Source organism: Dreissena polymorpha, chromosome 2 (genome assembly GCF_020536995.1).
Source record: "Dreissena polymorpha isolate Duluth1 chromosome 2, UMN_Dpol_1.0, whole genome shotgun sequence".
Classification (NCBI taxonomy): domain Eukaryota; kingdom Metazoa; phylum Mollusca; class Bivalvia; order Myida; family Dreissenidae; genus Dreissena; species Dreissena polymorpha.
In genome coordinates, this window is record NC_068356.1 from 106,150,179 (window position 1) to 106,173,718 (window position 23,540).

At 35.5% G+C, this 23,540-nt stretch overlaps 2 protein-coding genes across 16 annotated transcripts in view; one reads left to right on the plus strand and one right to left on the minus strand.

The window, feature by feature from the left end:
* Window positions 1-13,377, minus strand: part of LOC127868381 (sodium/potassium-transporting ATPase subunit alpha-like) — a 47,033-nt gene extending 33,656 nt beyond the window's left edge. The window contains exons 1-2 of one of the 10 annotated variants that reach the window (XM_052410098.1): window positions 13,080-13,377; window positions 2,440-2,613 (exon numbers count right to left, since the gene is read on the minus strand). In XM_052410098.1, coding sequence (XP_052266058.1) covers window positions 2,440-2,613; window positions 13,080-13,112 — 207 coding nt within the window. In that variant the 5' untranslated portion in view covers window positions 13,113-13,377. The other 9 variants (XM_052410106.1, XM_052410104.1, XM_052410102.1 and 6 more) reach the window with 9 other exon arrangements.
* Window positions 126-22,994, plus strand: LOC127868382 (uncharacterized). Of its 6 annotated transcripts, none has more exons than XM_052410110.1 (4): window positions 9,253-10,004; window positions 10,447-12,564; window positions 13,972-14,093; window positions 22,230-22,994. In XM_052410110.1, the coding sequence occupies exons 1-2, from the start codon at window positions 9,945-9,947 to the stop codon at window positions 12,214-12,216; spliced, it is 1,830 nt and encodes a 609-aa protein (XP_052266070.1). In that variant the 5' UTR covers window positions 9,253-9,944; the 3' UTR covers window positions 12,217-12,564; window positions 13,972-14,093; window positions 22,230-22,994. The 6 variants fall into 6 exon arrangements, 4 of the variants coding, with proteins under 4 accessions (XP_052266070.1, XP_052266072.1, XP_052266071.1 ...); XM_052410112.1 differs by having other exon boundaries at window positions 13,972-14,033; XM_052410111.1 differs by having other exon boundaries at window positions 13,972-14,022.
* The last annotated feature ends 546 nt before the right edge of the window (window positions 22,995-23,540 follow it).

A 23,540-nucleotide genomic window follows, 5' to 3' on the forward strand; every position in this document is an offset into this window, starting at 1 on the left:
CTAGTAGTGCTATTCTTTGAACCTGTCAAATACTGCGCGTTGTTTTGTGACCTAAGCGACACAACACATTTTTGATTGGTTGACATGTATTTTACTGGTTTTAATCCTTGTGATGATCATAAAGCGAAAGCGGGGAACCATACGACCTTTGCCTGTTCCATGACAACTTTGAAAGCGAAAATCAGCACTTCAACTGGTTGCGAATACGTGTATTTTTTATCAGGTGATTTTGTTTCATATTGTATTTGTTTTACGTTTTTGCAATACCTTTTATTTGTGTAAAGTCTTAATCTATTAATTTCTGAGCCTGATTATTATTTACGCTAGAACTAGCTCGTCTGTAGTACTAGCTGTAAAGTGTGTCAGTGTCAGACTCATAATGGCATTTTCATTGCTACGTTATTTTGACGGGGCTAAGTCTGTCGAAATAAGAAAAAGCCAGGTGAGTATTGACCAAAGAGCAGAGGAAAATAAAAAGAGGTGGAAGGCTTATGAAGTAGAAGAACGTGAAGAAAGAGGATTTCAAGAGGTTTGGAAAAAGGACAGGCCATGGCTTCAATTTAATGATGTTTATTTAATTGTAAAACATTGTGAACGAAATAATGATACAAATAAACTCTATTAAAGGTATTCTCTGGTATTTGGTTAAAGAAGAACAAGGTCCGGTAAAATCTGGTGAGGTCCTGCAATTTAAAAAGTTATAAAAGTCATAGGACCTCATGTCCTGTAAGTTTTTTTTGTCTTTCGCATGGGTTGATGTATGGGTTGATGTAAAGTACTGTTTGTTTAAACATTATTATTTAAAGAGCATAATTTCATCTTTGTGTATTGAGTTAATAACAATTAACTCGATTTTTGTGTTGTTTAACAAGATGGAAGCTAGCTTAAGCACTTTGCATGACGTGACGTCACAATGTTTTTGCTCGCGCGTGGGTTTTCCCATATTAAATATTTAAACACAAAATACTCGAAATCTAGATATTTTAGAAACATTTCAACGAATGCTGAAAATGTGACAGGATAAATAGAATAATAGGTTGATGACGTGGATGGAGAATGGTTATCTGACTCGTCGGAGGATCTTATCAGGTTCGCCTTCGGCTCACCCGATAAATTCCTATGACTTGCCAGATAACCATTCTCCATCCACGTGACCAACCCATTATTCTCTATATAATTAGCTTAAACAAGCAAATACAGATTTTTGGGAATCCAAGCACAGGATTTTACCAGATTTTGGGAAAAAATGCTTATTCAAGAATAGAATTTTTGAGCTCTAGAATGCTTCTAATTTGAGAAAAACATTTTAGGTAACTCTTAAAATAATAATTTAAATTATATAGGCAATTTTACAAATTATAGTTATATACTTTGTTAGGTGTAATTGAAATAAAATTGAGATATTACACTAACAAGACGCTCATAAAAAGGAGATTTATTATTCACTTTTTTTACCCTTTTTCTATGGGAACAGGTTGGATTAACACGTAGATACGCCAGGAAAAGGCGTGTCTTATCTTTGACTAACCATGCAAGGGTCTTTGTTCAATCAACGATACAGCACAGTGACTTACCATGTTGGGGTCAGTGTTCAGTCGACTGTACAGCTCAGTGATTGACCATGTTGGGGTCAGTGTTCAGTCGACTGTACAGCTCAGTGACTTACCATGTTGGGGTCAGTATTCAGTCGTCTGTACAGCTCAGTGATTTACCATGTTTGGGTCAGTGTTCAGTCGACTGTACAGCTCAGTGACTTACCATGTTGGGGTCAGTGTTCAGTCGACTGTACAGCTCAGTGACTTACCATGTTGGGGTCAGTGTTCAGTCCAGGGTCTTCCCCAGGCCATTTAAGCGCCCCTTGCCGGGGCGCTTGAATTTCGAAATCAGAGTCCCCGGGGCGCTTGAAATTTTCCGATCAGTGTATTCTTCAGTAAAAGAAAATGGAGATTGTCCAAAAAAATCAAGGTTTCCCTATCAGTGTATCAATATTCCCTGTTTTAAAAGAGCACTCGGTACCTACTTTCACAAGTAATCGCCATAAACACCACATGGGGTAATGGATAATCCACTGATAAGAGAATAGCATGACGCGTGTATCGATTATTCTAGCCACATTACACGGTTATTTAAATGCTGACAAGGATGTATCTGGTAATTTTCCAGTCGTCAAACTGTTAACTTCAGTCGACTGTACAGCTCAGTGATTTACCATGTTGGGGTCAGTGTTCAGACAACTGTACAGCTCAGTGATTTACCATGTTGGGGTCAGTGTTCAGTCGACTGTACAGCTCAGTGATTAAGCATGTTGGGGTCGGTGTTCAGTCCACTGTACAGCTCAGTGACTTACCATGTTGGGGTCAGTGTTCAGTCCACTGTAGAGCTCAGTCACTTACCATGTTGGGGTCAGTGTTCAGTCCACTGTACAGCTCAGTTACTTACCATGTTGGGGTCAGTGTTCAGTCGACTGTACAGCTCAGTGACTGGGATCTTGTGTTCGTCCATGGTAAGCTCCTGTTTCAGTTCATCCATGTCCTTCTTCTTCTTCCCCTTCTTCTTGCCACCCCCCTCATCTCCTGGCGTGACGGCATACCGATAGCTGTCCTGTCTTGGTCCCTTGAAATGTGCAAAACGTACAAAGATGTGCAACAACAATTTTTTTGTTCCAATTTGAGCCGTCCAAGGGACCCTTACCCAACGATAAAAAGGATATGTTTGCCAAATGGATTGAAAATTGAAACTCCAAATTACAGATTTTTTATCCATTAATCTCAACATTAAGTCTTCTAACACTATTAAATATAATATTGAACGCGTAAAGGCTCATACATGTGTTCTTTATTATTTTTATTACATATTTTTTTAAAGAAAAAACAACAAAACAAATAATTTTTCCCAAATTAGTCATAACTAAGCTAATTTTCCCAAGCCAAAGTAACGTGACCCCATTCCCAAAATAGTGAGATTTTTTCTGACATCTACAAACAGCGCACTTATGTGTATTTAAAACATGGCAGGAAATGTAAAAGCTCAACTTAAAAGATTAAACAAGGTAAAGGCTTCTCCAGTTTGACCTTACACGTATTGAAGTAACGTGTACACAATTTTTTCATTACAAATAGTAAACCTGACAAGTGTTGCATAAAGGTTTATACATGTACTATATTTAATTATTTTAGTAACCAATTATGTGGTTTTAATAATTTGTATGGCTCAAATGAAATAGCTTCAAATAAATCATATGTTATGACCAGATAAAATCTAAACCACCATTGTGAAGCTCATTTATCTTATTTTAATTTATCATGAGTAAACTATTAAGGATCATATTACAATTTCTACAAAGGTTAAACAGTCAGCTTCTTTTTGGAATGACACAAAGTAAACCACATTTCGCAACTTCATCTTTTGTTCTACTTGGTTTGTTATATTTATATTTATTATTATACCTCTGGAAAACAAATCATTACAAGATTACTGGTCAAAAGATAAAAATCAATAGTGTTAAGATTTCAATTGAGAGTGTTTGTGTGCAACCAAGCAGAAACTGATGCTGTGACAGCATAGATTATCTTTCAGTTTTCACTGTGGTCAGCAACAATAGGCTAATTGGGGATCTGATAACAAGCTAGGTCCTTGGGGCATATTTGCACAGGCTTAATCTAACCTGGTAAGTGACTGCCAAAAACTGGCTGATCAGCTGTCAGCAGAGCTGCTTTTGTCAGCTACCTAAATACTACCTAGACAACTCAGAACAAGAGCTGTCACCATAGGATGACTTATGGTGACCCTATAAACGCATGATAGAAGTTATGAGCATTTTTCGAAACCTAAACACAGATTTTGAAACATAAACGCGGACCCTAAGTTCAAGGTCAAGGTCACAGGTGTCGAAATTTGTGTGCGCATGGAAAGGCCTTGTCCGTATGCACATGCATACCAAATATGAAGGTTATATCTCATGGGACATAGAAGTTATGAGCATTTTTCAAAACCTAAAAGCAGATTTCGAAACCGAAATGCGGACTATAACTTCAAAGTCAAGGTCACGGGGGTCAAAATTGTGCGCATGGAAAGGCCATGTCCATATACACATGCATACCGAATATGAAGGTTATATTTCAAGGGACATAGAAGTTATGAGCATTTTTCGAAACCTAAACGCAGATTTCGAAACCTAAACACGGACCCTAAGTTCAAGGTCAAGGTCACAGGGGTAAAAACTTTTGTGCGTATGGAAAGGCCTTGTCCGTATACACATACATACCAAATATGAAGGTTATATCTCAAGGGACATAGAAGTTATGAGCATTTTTCGAAACCTAAACAATAAGGGCGACGGAAAGACGGACAGACAGTCCGTTCACTATATGCCCCCTTTTCTTTGAAAGGGGGCATAAAAATGGCCTTTTTTAATTTTTGAAAGCAAAAGCAGAAACCCTGGATTGTAACACACATGCTTCATATTACTTCATAAATATTTTAATTTTCAATGAGTGTGCAGAGAAGAGACAGGGAGGCAGAAGTTCAGCTTTGTTAAGTCCAAACCACATTTACAATGTTCATATGTGGGTATTAATAATTATTTAGTATGCATGTTGAAAAGCAGAGTGTAAGGTTTGGCATCTTTTACATACACTACGTTAGCTTTACCAGTAGTCAAAATAACCAATGGCTATTGAAATCTCCAAACAGCCACTAAAATTTATGAGTAATATTTTAAAATGAAGCAGATGTTCAAACTTTCTGAGCTAGCATTCTTAATAACAGGAATCAGGATTTGGCACCAACCTAGCATAATTTATGTTTTGATGCTTGTTAAACTAAAAGGAATGTTTAATATCATATATAATGTAAAGAAAGTAAACAGTGAAAATACTTATTGAATAGTGCAAAAAGACACTACTAATATTTTTCTATAACTTCTTTATAATTAAGAAAGTCTGGTAATTATCGGTGCTCTCAAAATGATTACCTATTTGTTCAAAGCTCTACTGCATTCATCTGATCTGTATGCGTGTTAGGTTATGACTTTGATACTCAGTGTTAATCATTACATTCATTTAAGAAAATAGGAAGTTAAAGGTCTTCTGACTATTAAAGAACCTGGTGAACTGAAGTTAGAACCCTGTGATGACCTACTGACATTCTGAAAAGTGAAGTGCAAGATCCGATCTCAGTGAACACGACAATAGTTAACATTCTGTCCTAAATTTACATGGGTTTAAAAACAATACTAACTGTCATCAACGTCCTTATCTTGCTTTTCGGCAAAGTTTAAATCAACTAAATCTGGGGTTAATTAATGAAAATCAAATAACTGAGTTGAAACGGACATGGCATAGCGTATCAAACTCAAACCAATAAAATTCTCTTTAAATAGGTATATGCCTTGAAGATGAAAACAACACCGCGACCGCCGCTGACTGGTGTAAGTTATACACAACCCATTCGACCTTCCATAGTTTCAGTGTCAAGTAGCCTTCCATTTAATTTTTCCAACTATTTGCGAACAGTTCACGAGCGTTAAACGTTCGGCGAATGTTCGGTCAAGAAAGAATGATAACTAAGAGCAAAATCAAAGATGTCAATGAAGGAAGAACATATAAAAGCTATTTTTTCCAACAAAAATTATTTCAAAATAATCGTCAGCGGCAGCCATTTTAAGGTTCATGGGGGGGATAAAATTCATTAAAACTTTGCTTTGGTTTTTCTTCATTGAATGTGGTACAATATGGTCAAACTATATATCATTTTAAAGCTAAAGACGGATAGAATAACATAAACACATTTTTGACATTCAATATTTGTGTGCTTTATTCGTATTTTGGTTTAAAACCAATACTTTTTTACACTAATTTACAAAATCTCAATCTAAAGTTAGGAATGATATGCACTACCTTAAGTTGAATAAATACAAAGCTATATACATATACAAGGTCAAGTTAGCAACATTTCACAGAAAATTATTGTCATAAAACAACAAATGAGTTTTTATTCAACTGCCTTTTTTGGATAAATATCCTAAACATAGTTCTAAAAATAACTAAAACGTAACTACTTTTTAACAATCCAGGTATGGTGGATAATAAGAGTCACAATTCTATTTCAAAGGCTTAACAATTTTGTTATTTACCTCTCAACCAAATTGCAAATTTTAAACCATCTCAAATTGAAATAGATTGCAGACGACATATAAAATTGTAAAGGAATATAAAGAAATTGGCAAAACGATTGATTTTATATTTCGATTCCTTATACCCATTTGAAAGCGTGGCCATCGCTGTGATCCGTAGAAAAACGTGCAAAACAAATCGGTCGAAACCACGTGCAGTGGTGAGAAAACCGGGTATGTGTATACACATACCTGAGATAACACATGCTTATTTTGACAGTTTGGTGGCAACTTGTAAAACAACTATTAACATTAATCAGCAAGAGATCGCACTAAATAACAGAAATGACCGCATAGAGATATCATCACTTACCCTATTTGAAATAGTTTCCAGCTGAAAATTGTCCCCCACACGTCTTTTTAGTTAATTTGTATTGTTTTTCTGGAGCCGAAGTGCATCTCACAGAATATCCAACCAACTTCCGTTGTTTTCACTTTCGTTATTAAAAACTCCGTTTAAAAGAATTATTACTACTTTCAGTTTGTTAAAGCGATGTTTTATTATATATTATCAATAGAATAGTATACCGTGATGAATTGAACGGAGTAATCTAGATCTTTCTGTCAGTCTGTAAGCGTACTATTTTATGCGCAATAATAAAGTATATGTGATTCGACAACGATTGTAAACATTGGTGAAATGCTTCTTACATAGTTATTCTTTTGAGTGTTTATGAGGTCTGATCGTGCAGTTTGCAAACATCAATGGAAAGATTACAATCCAATGCATTTGTCATCGTCAACCGTATGGAATGTCAATTAGGCGATGAGTGAGTTTTTAGCATGTTTCTTTCTATTTTATTAATTTAAAAATGTCTGCCCCCATGGTGATGAAATGACATGTGTTCGAGTTTTGATATTTCTAGATATGCAAACTTTTTTTACTATTTAAGCGTAACTTGCCCTCGTCAATGTCGATATCATTCACTAGTTATATAATTTTCCGCCGAAATACGTGGAATAAACATGATTCAGATTTTTGAAAATAATGTATATTTTAGTGTTAAAATCTCTTTGTATTTTGATTGATTTTGTGGATGTTATGATACAGTCGATCGGGTAGTTCCGGATCTCGGGTAATTCCGAATCAACTCTATGATTTAATTAAAATATTAGTCTAAAAGATATTGCCATATCAATATAACTGTGATTTTTGGAAAATGTGATCAATTTCAAGCAATAATACAGTTTAACTGCTTATTTCAACGGTGTTTGCATTGAAAATCACACTTTGGTAACTATCACAGTCGTGTCATTTTACCGTCGCACCGTCTAGCTATAACATGCGTCAACAATTAAAAGACGATTTAGAAGCAAATTTCCTTGGTAAATGCTTGTACATTTCGTATGAATTTGTTTATTTACTATTATGTTTAAATTCTTGTGAGTAATTATAGTATATGTTTATGATTTATGGAAATAAAAGCATGGAAATTGCACCTCGTGTACATGTCAGTTACAGATCAGCTGATTGGGGAAAATCTCAAAACAGTGTATTATTGTTTAAATACTGTGTTAGTAATATTTTAAAGCTCTAGCTACCACAAAAGTTTGTGTGTGTATATATATATATATATATATATATATATAACGAAAAGTGCCTAGTTTCTCATAAATTTGATATATTGTTTCATTGGAATTATTTAATTATAATACTATTTTGTGACTTCAATGTCGAGAAATACAGAAAATAAGATTGAATTTTGTTTATTCCGTCTGTCTTTCTGCCCTAAAACTTTAACCTTTTTAATAAAATGAAACTTTATGGACCTGGTTCTCCAAACTTTACATGTTCTTGCATCTGATTGAGATCTATTATGCAAACCAGTTATGAGGCATTAGGTCTAAGTTACAAGGCCAAGGCTAACACATACAGTTAGCATTTGTTGAATGCATCTTGGTTTATTTGTATGTTTATGTGTTTAGTTATAAGTTATAACATTTAAAGGTATAATAGCAGAGTAATAAAAACCACTGTACTATAGAAAAATATATGGATTAATAAATACTGGTAAGATGTTACTAGTGCTGGAAGGAGATTGGTAATATTTTAAATATTTATCCTTATTTTTAATGTGTATTTATGCTGTGATTTTGCATTTAAGATAATTGTCAAGTAGGACTGATGGGTCCTAATAGCACGGGTGCTCTGTACAGTCATTGGCAAAGAGGCTGAAGCGGATACTTTTATATATTTTTACATTATTGTGATCTTATTATTGTTAAATGTTGCCATAATATGTTATTAAATAAAAATTTAACTTGATATCTAGTATTGTCTTCCATTTCTTTACCATTTTTATCCCACTGGTACTGGTTTATGTTGTGTTTTTCTTGGATCCTTTTATAACATTATTTTTACATTATTGTGATCTATTATTGTTACATGTTATCATACTATGTTATTTACCAAAAAAGTAACTTGATATCTAGTATTGTTTATTTATTTATTTATTTCTTTAGCAAATTTATTCCAGGGGCACTGGTTTATGTTTTCTTTTTTATGGATGCTTTTATATATTTTTACATTATTGTTATCCTATTATTAGCAAATGCATTCCAGAGGTACTTGTTTATGTTCAGTTGTCATTTTTATGCCCCCGGATCGAATGATTGGGGCATATTGTTTTTGGCCTGTCTGTCATTCTGTCCCAAAACTTTAACCTTAGTTATAAAGCTTTTGCGATATTTAAGATTGAAACTTGATATTTGGCATGCATGTGTATCTCATGGAGCTGCACATTTTGAGTGGTGAATGGTCAAGGTCATCGTTCAAGGTCAAAGGTCAAAAAAGCTAATCCAAGGAAGTAATAAGCTTTAAAGGGAGATAATTATCTGTACCTACCAAATGATAAAAAAAAATCAAAGCGGCGAAATAAGGGGCATTGTGTTCCTGACAAACACATCTCTTGTTATAAATACATTTATTTAAAGTTCTTATTTTTTAGGACATTAGTTATAAAAATATTTTCTAGTCATACATAAAATGTTCTAGTCATAAGCATATATGTCATATTTTAATACAGTTTGTACATTATTGTGATTCTATTGTTGTTAAAAGTTATCATATTATGTTATTTCCCAAGAAGGTATCTTGAGTTTCTCAATAAATTGCTTGTATTGAGTATTTGTGTTTGTTTTATATAACCAATAATACAAAGGAATCCATTTCAAATCAAAACATAAATACTTTCCAACAGCTTTATTCTTCTGTGTACAGACATACACCCTATAATGTTTTTAAATTGTCAGACAGTTATTTAACTGAAACAAACGAACCTATCTGATGTTTTATTTAATACATGCATTTGTTTTGACAGTCAAAATAATTGTTGACAGCCAAAATAAGTTTTGAGATGATCCCTGACCTACATCTTCCCAATAGTCTGAGTGATCCGAAATTACCGCACTCGATTCAGAACTAGCCGACTTTATGCAAGTGAATAAGTTCGAATTGGCATCAGAAATGTATTGGTAAGTATTAATAAATTAATATGGCCTGAAAGATGAAATATTTTGCCTCAACAATCCAAGTATTTTGAAAGCAACTGCTTTCTTTAAAAAATATTAGCACCATTATTTACGCTAGTGATCCGGAACTATCCGACCGACTGTACGTTGATGTACAAAATTGGTAGCAGTTTGAAGGAAAAACATCCATAAAAGCATATTGCCTCATTCTCATACTTTCGTGTCTTCTCATTGGATTCGTGCTCATTTTAATACGTCATTATCGCTGTCACCAAATACTGCACGTGCCCGGTTTCTATGCATGTTGATCGAGCTTTTACAACTGTTGTGTATTTTGCCGTGGAAAATGCGATTTAAACAGGTAATGTCCCACAACACGTAAATAAAATGCTAAAATTAACGTTTAACTAATTATTTAATCAGGTATGAATGCCTTATAGGTCACTTTCACCTTAGTAAAAATGAGTTTCCAAACTCTGTTTACATGTGTCAGCCATTTTGTTATGTATTTGTACCAAAGTTAACGCTCTATTGATTTCGGAGCGCTTTGAGGGTCCCGACGGGGTATTGTAACTCACTGAAGAACAACTCATGGTGCGCAAATAAATTAAATATCAATTAGCGCATTGTAGAATCTGACAGTTCCCAATATAAATTTACCATGTTTATTGATCCATCACAGATTGAAATAATCATTCTGATTCTTGACATTTTTATACATTCACAAATAAACATATGATCAAAAAGTTATCTGATCGAAAAACAATTATTTGTCGTCTAGTTGAGCACATATTTGTTTTCAGCCGAACCCTACCAAAATACCGGATCATAAATATCGTAGGTACAGTCCAGAATCCCTCAAAAATGCATATGCTGCGGTAAAGGAGAACGGGATGCCAGTTAAAAGGGCTGCATTGACATATAATGTGCCAATTCAAACATTAAGAGATCGTGTAAAAGGGAAAGTAGATCCATTTAATATTGGATTGGGCTCCGAGTTAATCTTTTCAAAAGAAGAGGAAACGGGTTTGGTGGAGCATCTGGAGAGCATGTCCCAGCTCGGATATGGTTACACCAATGTACAGGTCCAGCACCTGGCTGGGGAACTGGCCGAACATTTAGGGAAACGCCCTACCAACAAGCCATTAAGTATAAATTGGTTGTATGGCTTTCTAAAGAGATGGACAGGCAGGCTCTCTTCCATAAAACCACGCGCCCTGGATAGTGGCCGTGCGAAAAACTCAACGCCGGAGATCGTTGAAAGCTACTTCAAAAACCTCGGGGAAGTAGTGGAGAAACACAATCTGACCGACAAACCTCATCTCATCTACAACATAGATGAAACCGGGATTCAACCCGAACACAGGCCCCCTAATGTCATCGCTGCCACTGGCAGTAAGCCGCAGGCTGTTACCTCGCCCCGCTCAACAACCACGACATTAATCGCATGCGCTAACGCAGCCGGTAATCATATACCACCATTTTTCGTCTTCAAAGGGAAACGAAGCAACCCTGAACTAATGAACGGCTCGTCACCTGGTTCGAAATTCACAATGTCCGAAAGTGGCTGGTCAAATGCCGAAATATTCCAGCATTATTTGAAGGACCATTTCCTCCCGAATGTATGCAGGGGTTCAACGGACCAAGCGCCGATACTTGTCATTTACGACGGCCACTCCTCGCATGTTTCCAGGCAACTTACTGAATGGGCCAAAGCAGAGAATATCATCCTCTTTGTTTTGCCTGCCCACACATCGCACATCCTGCAGCCTCTGGACGTGTCGATTTTCGGCCCATTCAAATCATATTACTACCGTGAATGTGCCAAGTTTATGCAGGAGCACATTGGTGAAACTGTCACGAAATATATGATGGCGAAAATTGCTTGCAAAGCGTATCTAAAGGCCATGGTTCCAGCCAACATAGTCGCAGGCTTCCGAAAAACTGGCATTTTCCCATGCTGCCCAGAGGTTGTTCCTGCAGATAAGCTTTATCCAAGCGAAGCCTTCCGAGAGACATCACCCCTGTTCAAAATTATGGCAATTAAATCCGGAAAAGAAGCAGTTGAAAAGTACCTCTTGTTGAAGGCTGAAAAAAAGTTTACATGCGTCTGCCAGGCCTCTAAGCAACCTAAAGCCAAAAACACAAAACCCAAGCCAGGGGGGAAGGCTATTACAGAAGAAGCATATGCTGAGGAGCTGCAAACATACGATAAAGAAAACGCAACTCCCAGTACATCAACAACCTCAACGCATGCAACAACAACATCGACGAAAAAAGGCAAAACCTGCAGAAAGCGCCTATCGGAATCTCAATCCCAAAACAAGTCTACCGCCACAGCAAAAGACGCATTGTGCAGTGATTCTGAGATGGAGTTCGAGCCGGAAGAAAAAGACCTGTGCTGCGTCTGCAGGATGATATCGCCACCAAACCTGCCCGACTCGACGTTCTTAAAAATCCTCACGTGGGGCGAGTGCGCCATTTGCAGCCACTGGGTGCACCTAAAATTCTGCACGAAAACGCGCGTTGTAAGGAGAAACGACCGTTTCGTATGCCCTCATTGTGAAGTTTAGTTGTGCAGCTAATCAGACATGGGTCAATTGTGTTACTTACAATGTTAAAAGTTTCGTTTATATATGTTATTTTTAAGTGTAAAAAGAAGATTAAATTTAAAACACAATTAATTAGTTGATTAAAATCATTACATACCTGCTCTCGGATGGAATATTATATTATAAAATAAAACGCCAATATCGAGTTATACACGTGCCAGTGTGTCGAAGAAAATAGCCATTTAAATATGTGATTTATAAGAAAATTCCCCACATGGTGCCCCATTTAGAACGCGGTCAAGAAAGAGCACGAATCCAATGAGAAAATTCTTCTGCATGATACAGATCATTGACCTTCACCTTAACGAGGTAAATATTTAGCAAATATGTAAACAAATACTGTTTTCTTTGTGTTTCGTTTTAATATAGTATTTTAATGACGAAATAAAAGTTAAACAATGCTAAAAATACCAGCCAGTGTATGCGCATGCGCGGTAAAAATAGTTAAGAGGCACGAAAGGACGAGAAGATAGCATATGTATACTAGTCAATATAAATTGCCGCCTGAGAGTCTTTTGATGATTTTTGCTTTGGCAGACTTATTCTGAACGCGAATTATTTCAGCTAATATGTATACATTATCAATGTGGCACTCTTCCTTTAGTCAAATTTGAGTTGAATGCTAGGGGTCCCACATTTTTCAAAATGAAGCCTCTACATGAACCTTAATTTCGACAAGCGATGAAAATTGTCGACAAATTATCGTAACGAGATTTTCACGACAGAAGTACTAAATAAACGTATGGAATACTTTTTATTCGTTGACGAAAATTTAAATATCGAATATGAGTGTGATGTAAACAGGAAAACGCAAGTAAATTTACCTGTTGGGACGTTTTCACCTTGCTTGACGCCATTTTCCTCTCCACCGAATAGGAGAAAGGCTGTGACGTAAATAATCTATTCCTGTGCCTGTCTGTTTGAAGACGTCACACGCACCTTGCTTAAAATTAAATGTTAAAGTAACAATCACGCTCAAAAATATCGAATATTTCGTTAAATAAAGCTAACCCATAAAACAATCAATGTTCCATTTAGCAAAATGCTAAATTTCAACGTTCGATGTTGTCTGGTAGCATTGATTTAACGAGATACAAAATGCTCGTTTTTATTTTTTTGTGGCCACAAATAATTCCATTTATATCTCCCGCGAAATATCCGAACATTTACGGGCGAACACGAGATTGGATACGGTAAGCCACTCCATTCTATTCATAGATGGTGACGTCACTACGTTATTCTTATGTCAGTAAGACCGGTGTGTACACATTGTAAGCCACTCTGGAAAAGCAGACGATTTATTTCATATTTTATTTGCCTATCTTACGGAGGAATCCGAGATAGCCGATGTATCACGATTGACGGTAAGCGTCGGAAGCATGACGTAGCTGTCATGAATAATCATTTTGTGAAATCGAAATGAATTCTGGGTAACTGGAACTAAGCGAATTTGTCGCAAAGGATGTCGCAAAGGATGTCGCAAATTCGTTTGCATTGAACATCTGAGTCCAACGAGAGCGCCGATGGCGTTAAGGTTACAATATACTAAAATATTTTGGAGTGCAATGCTATACTCTCTAAAAACATGAACATCATTTATAAGAAGACACAATTCTCTGTAGGGGCACTTGCCATGGCTTTATTTTAGAATGATTCTTTGTGCAAGTGGTAGGGAAAACATTGATGTTTAACAGAAATTCACTCTTTTGCTTGAAGGTTGGAGACTACATGAGACTTTGACAGATGGCGGGAAACCCTTCTCAACTGGTACGAAGCCGGTAAATAGATGGCCATAAAACAGTGACCGCTGATTCGCGTCGAGTTCTTTCTTGCATAACGTATGACCCCCCTTTTTTATTGTTTAAATCATTGCGTCTTGGAATGCTCTTTAAGAAAAGGTATGGTTATGGGGATGTCTATGCGCAAAAGTTTGACTTTATTTTTAGTTAAAGTTATTGCTTTCACATTGAATTTGTGTAGGAAATCTTTTAGTATATTGTCACCTAAAAAGCATAGGTGCAAGATACAGGGAAGAATGGCGTCACGTGGTATAATGTAGTTCGATATCGCCATCCGCGAATTTCTCAAATCAATAATTTCAAACAATTACCGCATATTTAAATAGATAATCTTTCCATTTACATCAGTGTTTGAAACGCTTATGAAAAATAATTACCCAAGCCTTTCAAAATTTAAGCACGGACAGATCTGTATAGAACTATTGTTTTCACAAATGAAAATAGATGCTACCCTATTCGTCTGCGTCAAGAATTTGTCGTAAAACTTGTGGTAAGCGTTAGATGCAGACGTGCACAACAGATTGAGTTCTGAATACAGATTTCTGAATGCAGATTTTTATAGAAACTCCTCACAGCAGTTACTTCCCTTGCTTCGCCCGTTCAGTAACTTCTAGTATAAGGGAGGCCACTGCGTAGGAGATTGAGATTTATAGTGCAGATAGAATTGTTTTACGAACGAAATTTGTTTTAGGTTATAAGAAGATTTTTTGACATAAAACGGTCTTAGAAAAATTCACTAAAAACGGTGTCAGCAATATTCTTGGAAGAAAACGTTAGAAAAACGTTTCCAAAAAAAAAATTGTAAGAATGACCATATACTAAATTAAATAGATATTTCGTCTGATTTTTGATCAGGTAAGGCTTCATAAAGGGTAACCAATCGATGTGGATTTTTGAAATGTGGTATATACCATAAGCATAGGTGCGTAAACGCACGTATGCTAAAAATGACAAGAGTTAGAAAAAAATTGCTTTAATAGTGTTTCACGGTGCAAGCAGTCAATAAACCTTAATTTATTCACAAGAAAAATGACAAGAGTTAGAAAGAAACACGTGCTTTAACTGTGTTGTCGGTCACGAGCGGTCAATATACTTTATATATTTACATGCAAAATGACAAGAGTTAGAAAAAAACTGTCTTTTGCATTGAACATCTGAGTCCAAAAATGACAAGAATTAGAAAAAAAAAGCTTTAATAGTGTTTAACGGTGCAAGCAGTCAATAAACCATAATTTATTCACAAGAAAAATGACAAGAGTTAGAAAGAAACACGTGCTTTTACTGTGTTTTCGGTCACGAGCGGTCAATATACTTTATATATTTACATGCAAAATGACAAGAGTTTGAAAAAAACCTGTCGTTTGCATTGAACATCTGAGTCCAAAAATGACAAGAGTTAGAAAAATTGCTTTAATAGTGTTTCACGAGGCCAGCAGTTAATTTACTTCATTTTTTCAAAATGCAAAGTGACAAGATCTAGAAAAACACAAACTTTAACTGTGTTTCACGAGGCCAGCAGTAAATATACGTCATTTATTCGAATGGAAAAATGACAAGAGTTAGAAGAAACATATCGTTTAATTGTGTTTCACGAGGCCAGCAGTCAATTTACTCAATTTATTCAAATGCAAAATGACAAGAGCTAGAAAAACACATGCTTTAATTGTGTATCACGAGGCCAGCTGTAAATATAATTCATTTATTCACCTGCACAATGACAAAAGATATTAGAAGCAATTCTTTAATTGTGTTTCACGGTGCCAGCAGTCAATTATACTTAATTTATTCATATGCAAAATAACAAGAGTTTAGAAGAAACTTATCGTTTAATTGTGTTTTATGTCGCGAGCAGTAAATATACTTCATTTATTTACATGCAAAATGACAAGAGCTAGAAAAAGCACATGCCGGTACGCGGTGACCCCACTTTATTTGATTATGTTTGCATGTTGTTATGTATTGTGTAATGCTGTTTTTTGTATCGTGCAGTGCGGTTTTGGCCATTGATCACTTGCAATAAATAAAGGACCACATGCTAGTGTATAGTCATATTATGTACCGTAGTGATGTTACACATACTGATACATGTAGTGGAATGTTGCAAAAATTTAATATGTAATTGTTCAAAATGATCTTACTTAAGTAAACTTAAACAAATTGCTTAATGTATTATTATTTATTCGGTTACAAATCATCGGATCATTATGTTTTACAACATTGCAATAAGTGAGCAAATACGTTTTTAAAGTTTAAAAGACAAACTCATAAATACATAATCAAGACACAACAGTGATTCACTATAGCAAAAATATATGCATAATTTATCTATAGTGCTTGCATGAATTATAAAAAAAAACAATACATAATACAAAAGGCTGTCACATACAAGTAATGCTCGAGGAGTGGGCTTTGTCACAGATATTGGCTATACAAGTTCAAAGTGGTTGGAATAGGAAACATGTGTAAGGACTTTTTATCATCAAAATACAATAAAGCTACCTTTTCAATTCAGTAGAAATGAAAGTTTGTATAATTATTGCACAACACTTCATAGAGAAATAACTCATGAAAAAAAATATTGAACTTACAATATTTGCTTACATGTACATGTATTTCTTGATACTTAAGTTCCAATTCGGTATTAGCAACTTTATTTTCGTTTTAGTTCGCACATATTTTTAAACACTGCGTACCCACCTATTTTAATTGTATGTATACATGTATTTAACTCACGTTCATACAGTATCCTTTTATGTTTGATATATGTGGCATAAAAAATCATCGATCTGTGAACACACTCCTTTAAATGTCATTAACAAATTTCAGACCCTCACTGCAACAACTAACTAACTCTACCACAATTTTCTAAAAATATTCATGCACAGTTCTTAAATTAATTTGAAATTAACACAAGAAAAGGCCAATAACCATACACAACACCATTAACAAACAGTAATAGAAAATACATATGCAGGACTGCGGAAGAAACAAACACAATTTCAGATTTGTATTGTATTGTATTGCCATGAAGAGGTAACACCTTCACACAGGCATCTTCTCCTTAATGCTAGTTCCTGTACGAAGAAAGAAGCAACAAGGGCTGTTTGTAAAACATGCATGCCCCCCTATATGGGCTATAAGTTGTAGTAGCAGCCATTGTGTGAATACTTTTTTGTCACTGTGAACAATGGCGGTGGTGGTGATTGTGGTGGTGGTGGCGGTGGTGGTGTTGGTGGCGGTCGTGGTGGTGGTTGTCGTGGTGGAGACGGTGGTGGTGGCGGTGGTGGTGGTCGTGGTGGTTGTTGTGGTGGATACAATGCATTACAAAAATGCAGTTAGGCTTACATTTGGTAAAATTTAAATATATTACAAGGGAGGCAAATGCTGTAACAAAAAAGAACATGCATAAACGGTAGTTGTTTCCCTTGTTTGAACCATGCTAAATCCTTAAAATGCCTATTTCCAGTAACTGTGACCTTCACCTGTGACCTTTGACCTAGTGACCTCAAAATCAATAGGGTCATATGCGAGTCATGATCAATGTACCTATGAAGTTTCATGATCCTAGGCCCATGCGTTCTTGAGTTATCGTCTGACAACCACCTGGTGGACGGGCCGACCGACAGACAGACAGACAGACCGACATGAGCAAAGCAATATACCCCCTCTTCTTCGAAGGCGGGCATAAAAATACTATGATAACTACACAGAATGTTTACACATTTAATGTTTTAGAACATTTTTATTGTAAAAGAATATATTCTGTCATCATTGTTATTTGGTAAATTTGATGTTGATGTATCTCATTAACTGTGAATTCGAGAATTGGTATGCTTCTGTTTTTTATTTTATTAGTATTCTGCTTTAACTATGTTGGGTCAGGCTCTTAATTTCTGTCAGCGGAATGAAATATCAGCATCTTCCTGCATCATGTACACTCAGTGACCCTGTGATAATCCTCCTTGCATCCTCCTAGAATCCTCCTCATATGATTATCCGCCTTGCATCCTCCTACTGTGATTATCCTCATTGCATCCTCCTACTATAATTATCCTCCTTGCATCCTCCTGTGATTATCCTCCTTGCATTCTTATTCTCTGATTATACTCCTTGCATCCCCCTCCTGTGATTATCCTCCTTGCATCCCCCTCCTGTGATTATCCTCCTTGCATCCTCCTCCTGTGATTATCCTCCTTGCATCCTCCTCCTGTGATTATCCTCCTCCTGTGATTATCCTCCTCCTGTGATTATCCTCCTCCTGTGATTATCCTCCTCCTGTGATTATGCTCCTCCTGTGATTATCCTCTTCCTGTGATTATCCTCCTCCTGTGATTATCCTCTTCCTGTGATTATCCTCCTTGCATCCTCCGTATGAGATTATCCTCCTTGCATCCTCCGTATGAGATTATCCTCCTTGCATCCTCCGTATGTGATTATCCTCCTTCTATCCACCTGTGATTATCCTCCTTGCATTTTAACACACAATACATGTATGATTACAATATGATGATTACAACAGACTTGCATTTACATAACAGCAGCCACAATTACCTTAGGCTGGTTGTAATGAATTGCAAATCTGCTTATTGCTCACTTCCACATTCACCGAAATTCAATCTGAACACACACAGAAGTGTTGTTTTCAATGCCGAGTGTGGTACATCATTTTAACAACTTCAGTATTATTAAAAGAAACATTGTAAATGTCTACTGTACAATGTTTTATACAAAATATACATGCTTTAGGCCTTAGGCTATGGGGAACGGTTTCCCATTCAGCCACTGGACCCTTTTGTTGTTGTCAATATTTGAGCCTGATTCAATAACAAACAAGAACATATAAATAAATTGATTATGTTTCTACTATAACCATATGTTTGCTACATAACAAGCTATTACATGTACCTACTTAATGAAAAGGTTTGTTTATGTCTATAACTGATGTTCTAGTTAAGAGTAAGGGTGTCACATTTATAGATTTTTCTAAACGTTTAAACGAAATGAAATAAACGAAACGTTACCGTTTAAACGGTATCCCTATGTCCGTTTTAAAATCATCACGCATCAGTGCCATCACTTCTTCAAACTGAAAGTAGTACTTATTTTCGAATATTATATTTAATGCATATCCCATTCGCACATGATGTCATACTAAAACCAACTGTTCTCATAGTTGTCTAACCCAGTGCTCCAGCTAGGATTTGAAAAGGGCAGGGGGGCTTTTTTGTGAAAAGGGCACTTTCGACGCGCAGTATATTGTCAAAAGGGCACTTTCGACGCACAGTATTTTGTTCGAGCGCGCGGATGTTTCTGGAATGCCTCCTATTGCATGTTAATTTATATGTTATAAATAATTGTATTATTCCCATTATTATTAAACCATTCAAATATAATGTCTACAATGAGGATTAAAATAATTACAATGAAATTAGAGATTTATGAATAATCATATGTACAAAGAAAAAAAAAAAAATTTATTTTTTTTTGAGAGAGGGGGGGGGGGCAGGGCGGGGGTTCGGGGGGGCAGGGCGGAGGTTCGGGAGGGCAGGGCGCGGCGCCCTTCGATTTAGGCCTAGCTGGAGCACTGGTCTAACCAATGGGTTACAATTTGTGTACTTACATGCCGTAATATTTTGACACGAATGTGAATTATTTACCAACATTCCTTAAACAAGAGTAAACCAGTTTTACATTTTTTAACGTTCTACTTATAACACGATGCATATCAAAAGACGCATACTTAAATTTTAGTAAAATGTTCCTATACGGAGATTGTTCGCCATATCTCGAGAAATGAATGGCGATGAATAAACGTTGTGAATATTTCCTCGGGCCGACGCGCGTTAAATGCTCAAGAGGATTCGGGGCATTCTCATGCAACAAAAGCCAGGAATTTCATGATGATGCGCGTTAAATATTCAAGAGGTCTAGTCCATACATGGTGTATTGCTATGCTTACGGTATTGTGAATAAGGGCCATCTGGCGCACAGGATACAAATAGTTTTTAATACGAGTCTTTTTCAGCAGCAAGGGCCCTCTCTACACTTTGGGGGATTGGGGCCGGGGACCTTAGAGGGGGGAATTTTGCATCGTTTTGGGCGAAAATGGGAATTTTAGAAGATCTTTTCACCAACCATTGAGCACTTAAAATTGCGATATTTTAATATGATTTATATAAATAAACAATTTATCAAAGTTAGTAGCAACATATCAGCAGGCAACATAGGTATAAGTTAACATTTAAAAAAAAATGGAGGGGGGATTTATAGCTGAAATAGGGGAAAAAAGTATACTTCTTTCATGGGGGAAGCCACAGAATATTCGGCAGTAAAGAATGCCAAACGAGGGCCCTGGCAGCTGTTAAAAAGCTTTGAAACGTCACAACGTAATGAACTAAAACGAATTTTATTGATATAGACTGGCGTTTAAAGGTTAACTGTTTTTGTAAAGGTTTTTGAGCAAACCACGAAACGCGGCCGTTCAAACGTTTAAAGGTGACACCTTTAGTTAAGAGTAGTAATGTTTTGATTAAATAAATAAGTGGCGATAACAAAAAAAATAAACGATATATATGTTTCTTCTAACTCGTGTCATTTTTAATATGAATATATTAAGCATATTAAAGGCTGGTGACCTATAATACAAATAAAGCATGTGTTTTTTCTTACTCTTATCATTTTGAATGCGAATAAATTAAGTATATTGACTTTCCCCAGACCCAACCTGCCACCCCCATTTATCCCAGGGGTTCCAGATTGTTAAATGTACACATATTGGGAATGGTTTGACTTTTCAACAAGGAATATTGACGAAAATACACAGTTTGAAAAGAACCTGTGTTAATGTATTATATAAACACAAAGTATAAAACGCACTATGTGCCTATTGACGAAAGATTGAGAAACACTGGTCAATTTCTATGTACATAGTCGAACTTTTTTTAAGCAGACGTTTTGTCGGCAGATTTTTATTGATTTAGTATGTGTTTGCATTATAATAAACTACGGGTAACTAAAAACCAAATAATAATACTAAAAAAAAATAAAATAAATATAAACATTGACATCGAGCGCCTATGGACAAGACCGTTTTCATCGAGAACACCCGAGTTGCCATGCCTGTTTACCGGTATAATACGGGCAAAAGCCCGCGAAGCGGGCGTTGACCGTTCATACATATGGGAATTTAGACATAAAATTACATAGGAATACCACATATGGATACGTCTCAAAAAAATTTGCCACGCGACATATATTTTCGCGATGCTATTTATGACCTTGAACAAATCAAAAACACTTTGACATATGCTTAATCACATGTAAATACATACCTCAGGAAAAGTTATATCAATGACATCATAATTGTGTAGCGAATCGAACTAAATATTCTCGCATCATTTCTTTTTCTTCGCAACCGTTCCAGAATTAAGTCATTACTAAATTATCTCCCCTGAATGCTCTTCTTCAGTGGGTATAAGCCGAAGACTGGTTCACTACATATAGTGACAGTCTTTACCAAACACATTTACGTGAACATAACCCGTCTTTAATATATTGCCGAATCTCAGATTTCTGTCAAATTTATTTGCTTTGATCTTTTCGATATCTTATTGTTATTATTATCCTGACAAATCACAAACGCTTGTTAATAAATTATTTGTTTTAAACATTATAGTTGGCATCTCTATTCTTCCAGTATTCTCGCGGTATATCAATACCGACACCCTACTGTTTATTTGTCAGAATATCATTCTATACATAGATGATGACGTCACTACGTTATTGTCAGTAAGACCGGTGTGTACACAATGTCTCAGAAAGAAGTTTTACGTGTGATCATGAGCAATATTCTGGCAAGTTGTCGTTGTTATCCACCAGAAACACATTTATTCACAAAATTTAAAGATATTCCGATCTAACTTTTTAGTCTTTTAGCTTTATTTTTTAACGTATTTACACCTCGTCTGCTCGCACTTTACCGATATCCCCGAAAGGTTACATATCACTATAATAAGTTTAGGCCTAAAACCACAAAATCCGATACCGTTGGATTTTCGTACCACAATCTTACGTAAAAAATCTCCCAGATTCGAAATCAACAAAAAAACAAGACATTTATAAATTGTCTGCATTATTGATCAAATGTTAAGACATTTCTTGGTTTTCCGTTTTTAGAAGATGTTCTGTGAAGGCAAGAGCTGGGCATCATACAAGCCATTCTATCCAGCAAAACTGACAGTTTTGGTTTACAGAAATCAACAAAGGAGGGATTCCTCAACTATCAAATTTCCAAGCTATACACACAGTTATTATCTGTGGTGATCTTTATTGGTTCTGTTTGTTTACTTGGATGGAACATGTGTGAACTTTTATAGAACTTTGAAAAGTCTATATATGTCTATCTATAAACAAAAATCAGCTATTGTATAATAAGATCAGATGTGCAAACAATGTCAAAGGGTTGTTAAATTAACAATTTGAAGGCAATTGTGCTGAAAAAATATGTTCCCATGCAATTTTTGTCTGTATATCAGCAAGTGTCTGCCGATAATTGTCAAACTTGTAATACAAAACTTACCACAAGAATGTTAAAGCACTAAGTACCTGTGATCATTTTTAGTAAGATAGTGTAATTCTAAACAGTAGCAAATAGCTTGTTTAGTAAATGCATAATGCAATTAATATGATTTCCGTTCTATTGTGTAATTAATAAATTGGTTGTTACTTGTTAATCCATGATAAATGTTTTATGGCTAGTACAAAACCAGCAATGTTAATTTAGTAAAAGGTAATACAATAACACCACTTTGTAATTTCATATAAGTAAAAATTCTTGAAATGTAGGATGATGACAGTGTTTTAGTTTTACTTATTTTGTAACTATTATTTTATGTGCAAATAAATGATGTGGAGTGTTTTGTATCTCCACACAATACCACATACCTTTTTATATATGTACTGTGTTATGTGTTATTTGAATGTTTAAATAAAAAAATATGGATGATATAGCATGATGCATTCTAATATTTGCATTCAAATTGTAACTATAGAGCTAAGTTTATGCAGTTTAGACTGTGATTTTAGAATTGCTACAAAATGGCTAGTTTTTTAGTGGCGACAAAATTTAAACTATTCAACAATAGTTTGGGAAAGAAAATTAGAAACCTGCAAGATACCTGTATTTATTAAATATTTTAATTGCGAATCAAGTATGTTGTTATGCTGTTACACATAATTATACATTGATAATAAATAAGAAGACAATTAGTGGTGTTAACGTTTCCCAACAGTAGAAATCATTCTTCTGATTAAGTCAGTGATATACAGACGAAAGCTCCAGGTATGGCTTTCAATACGTAGTGTGTGTTTATTTGACAGTCTAAAACTTATTGGATTAAAAAAAAATTCTGTCAAATTTGTCAATCAAATTGATTTGACACATCACATGATTTTGATTATGTTAAATCAGTGTACTGTATGCTAAAT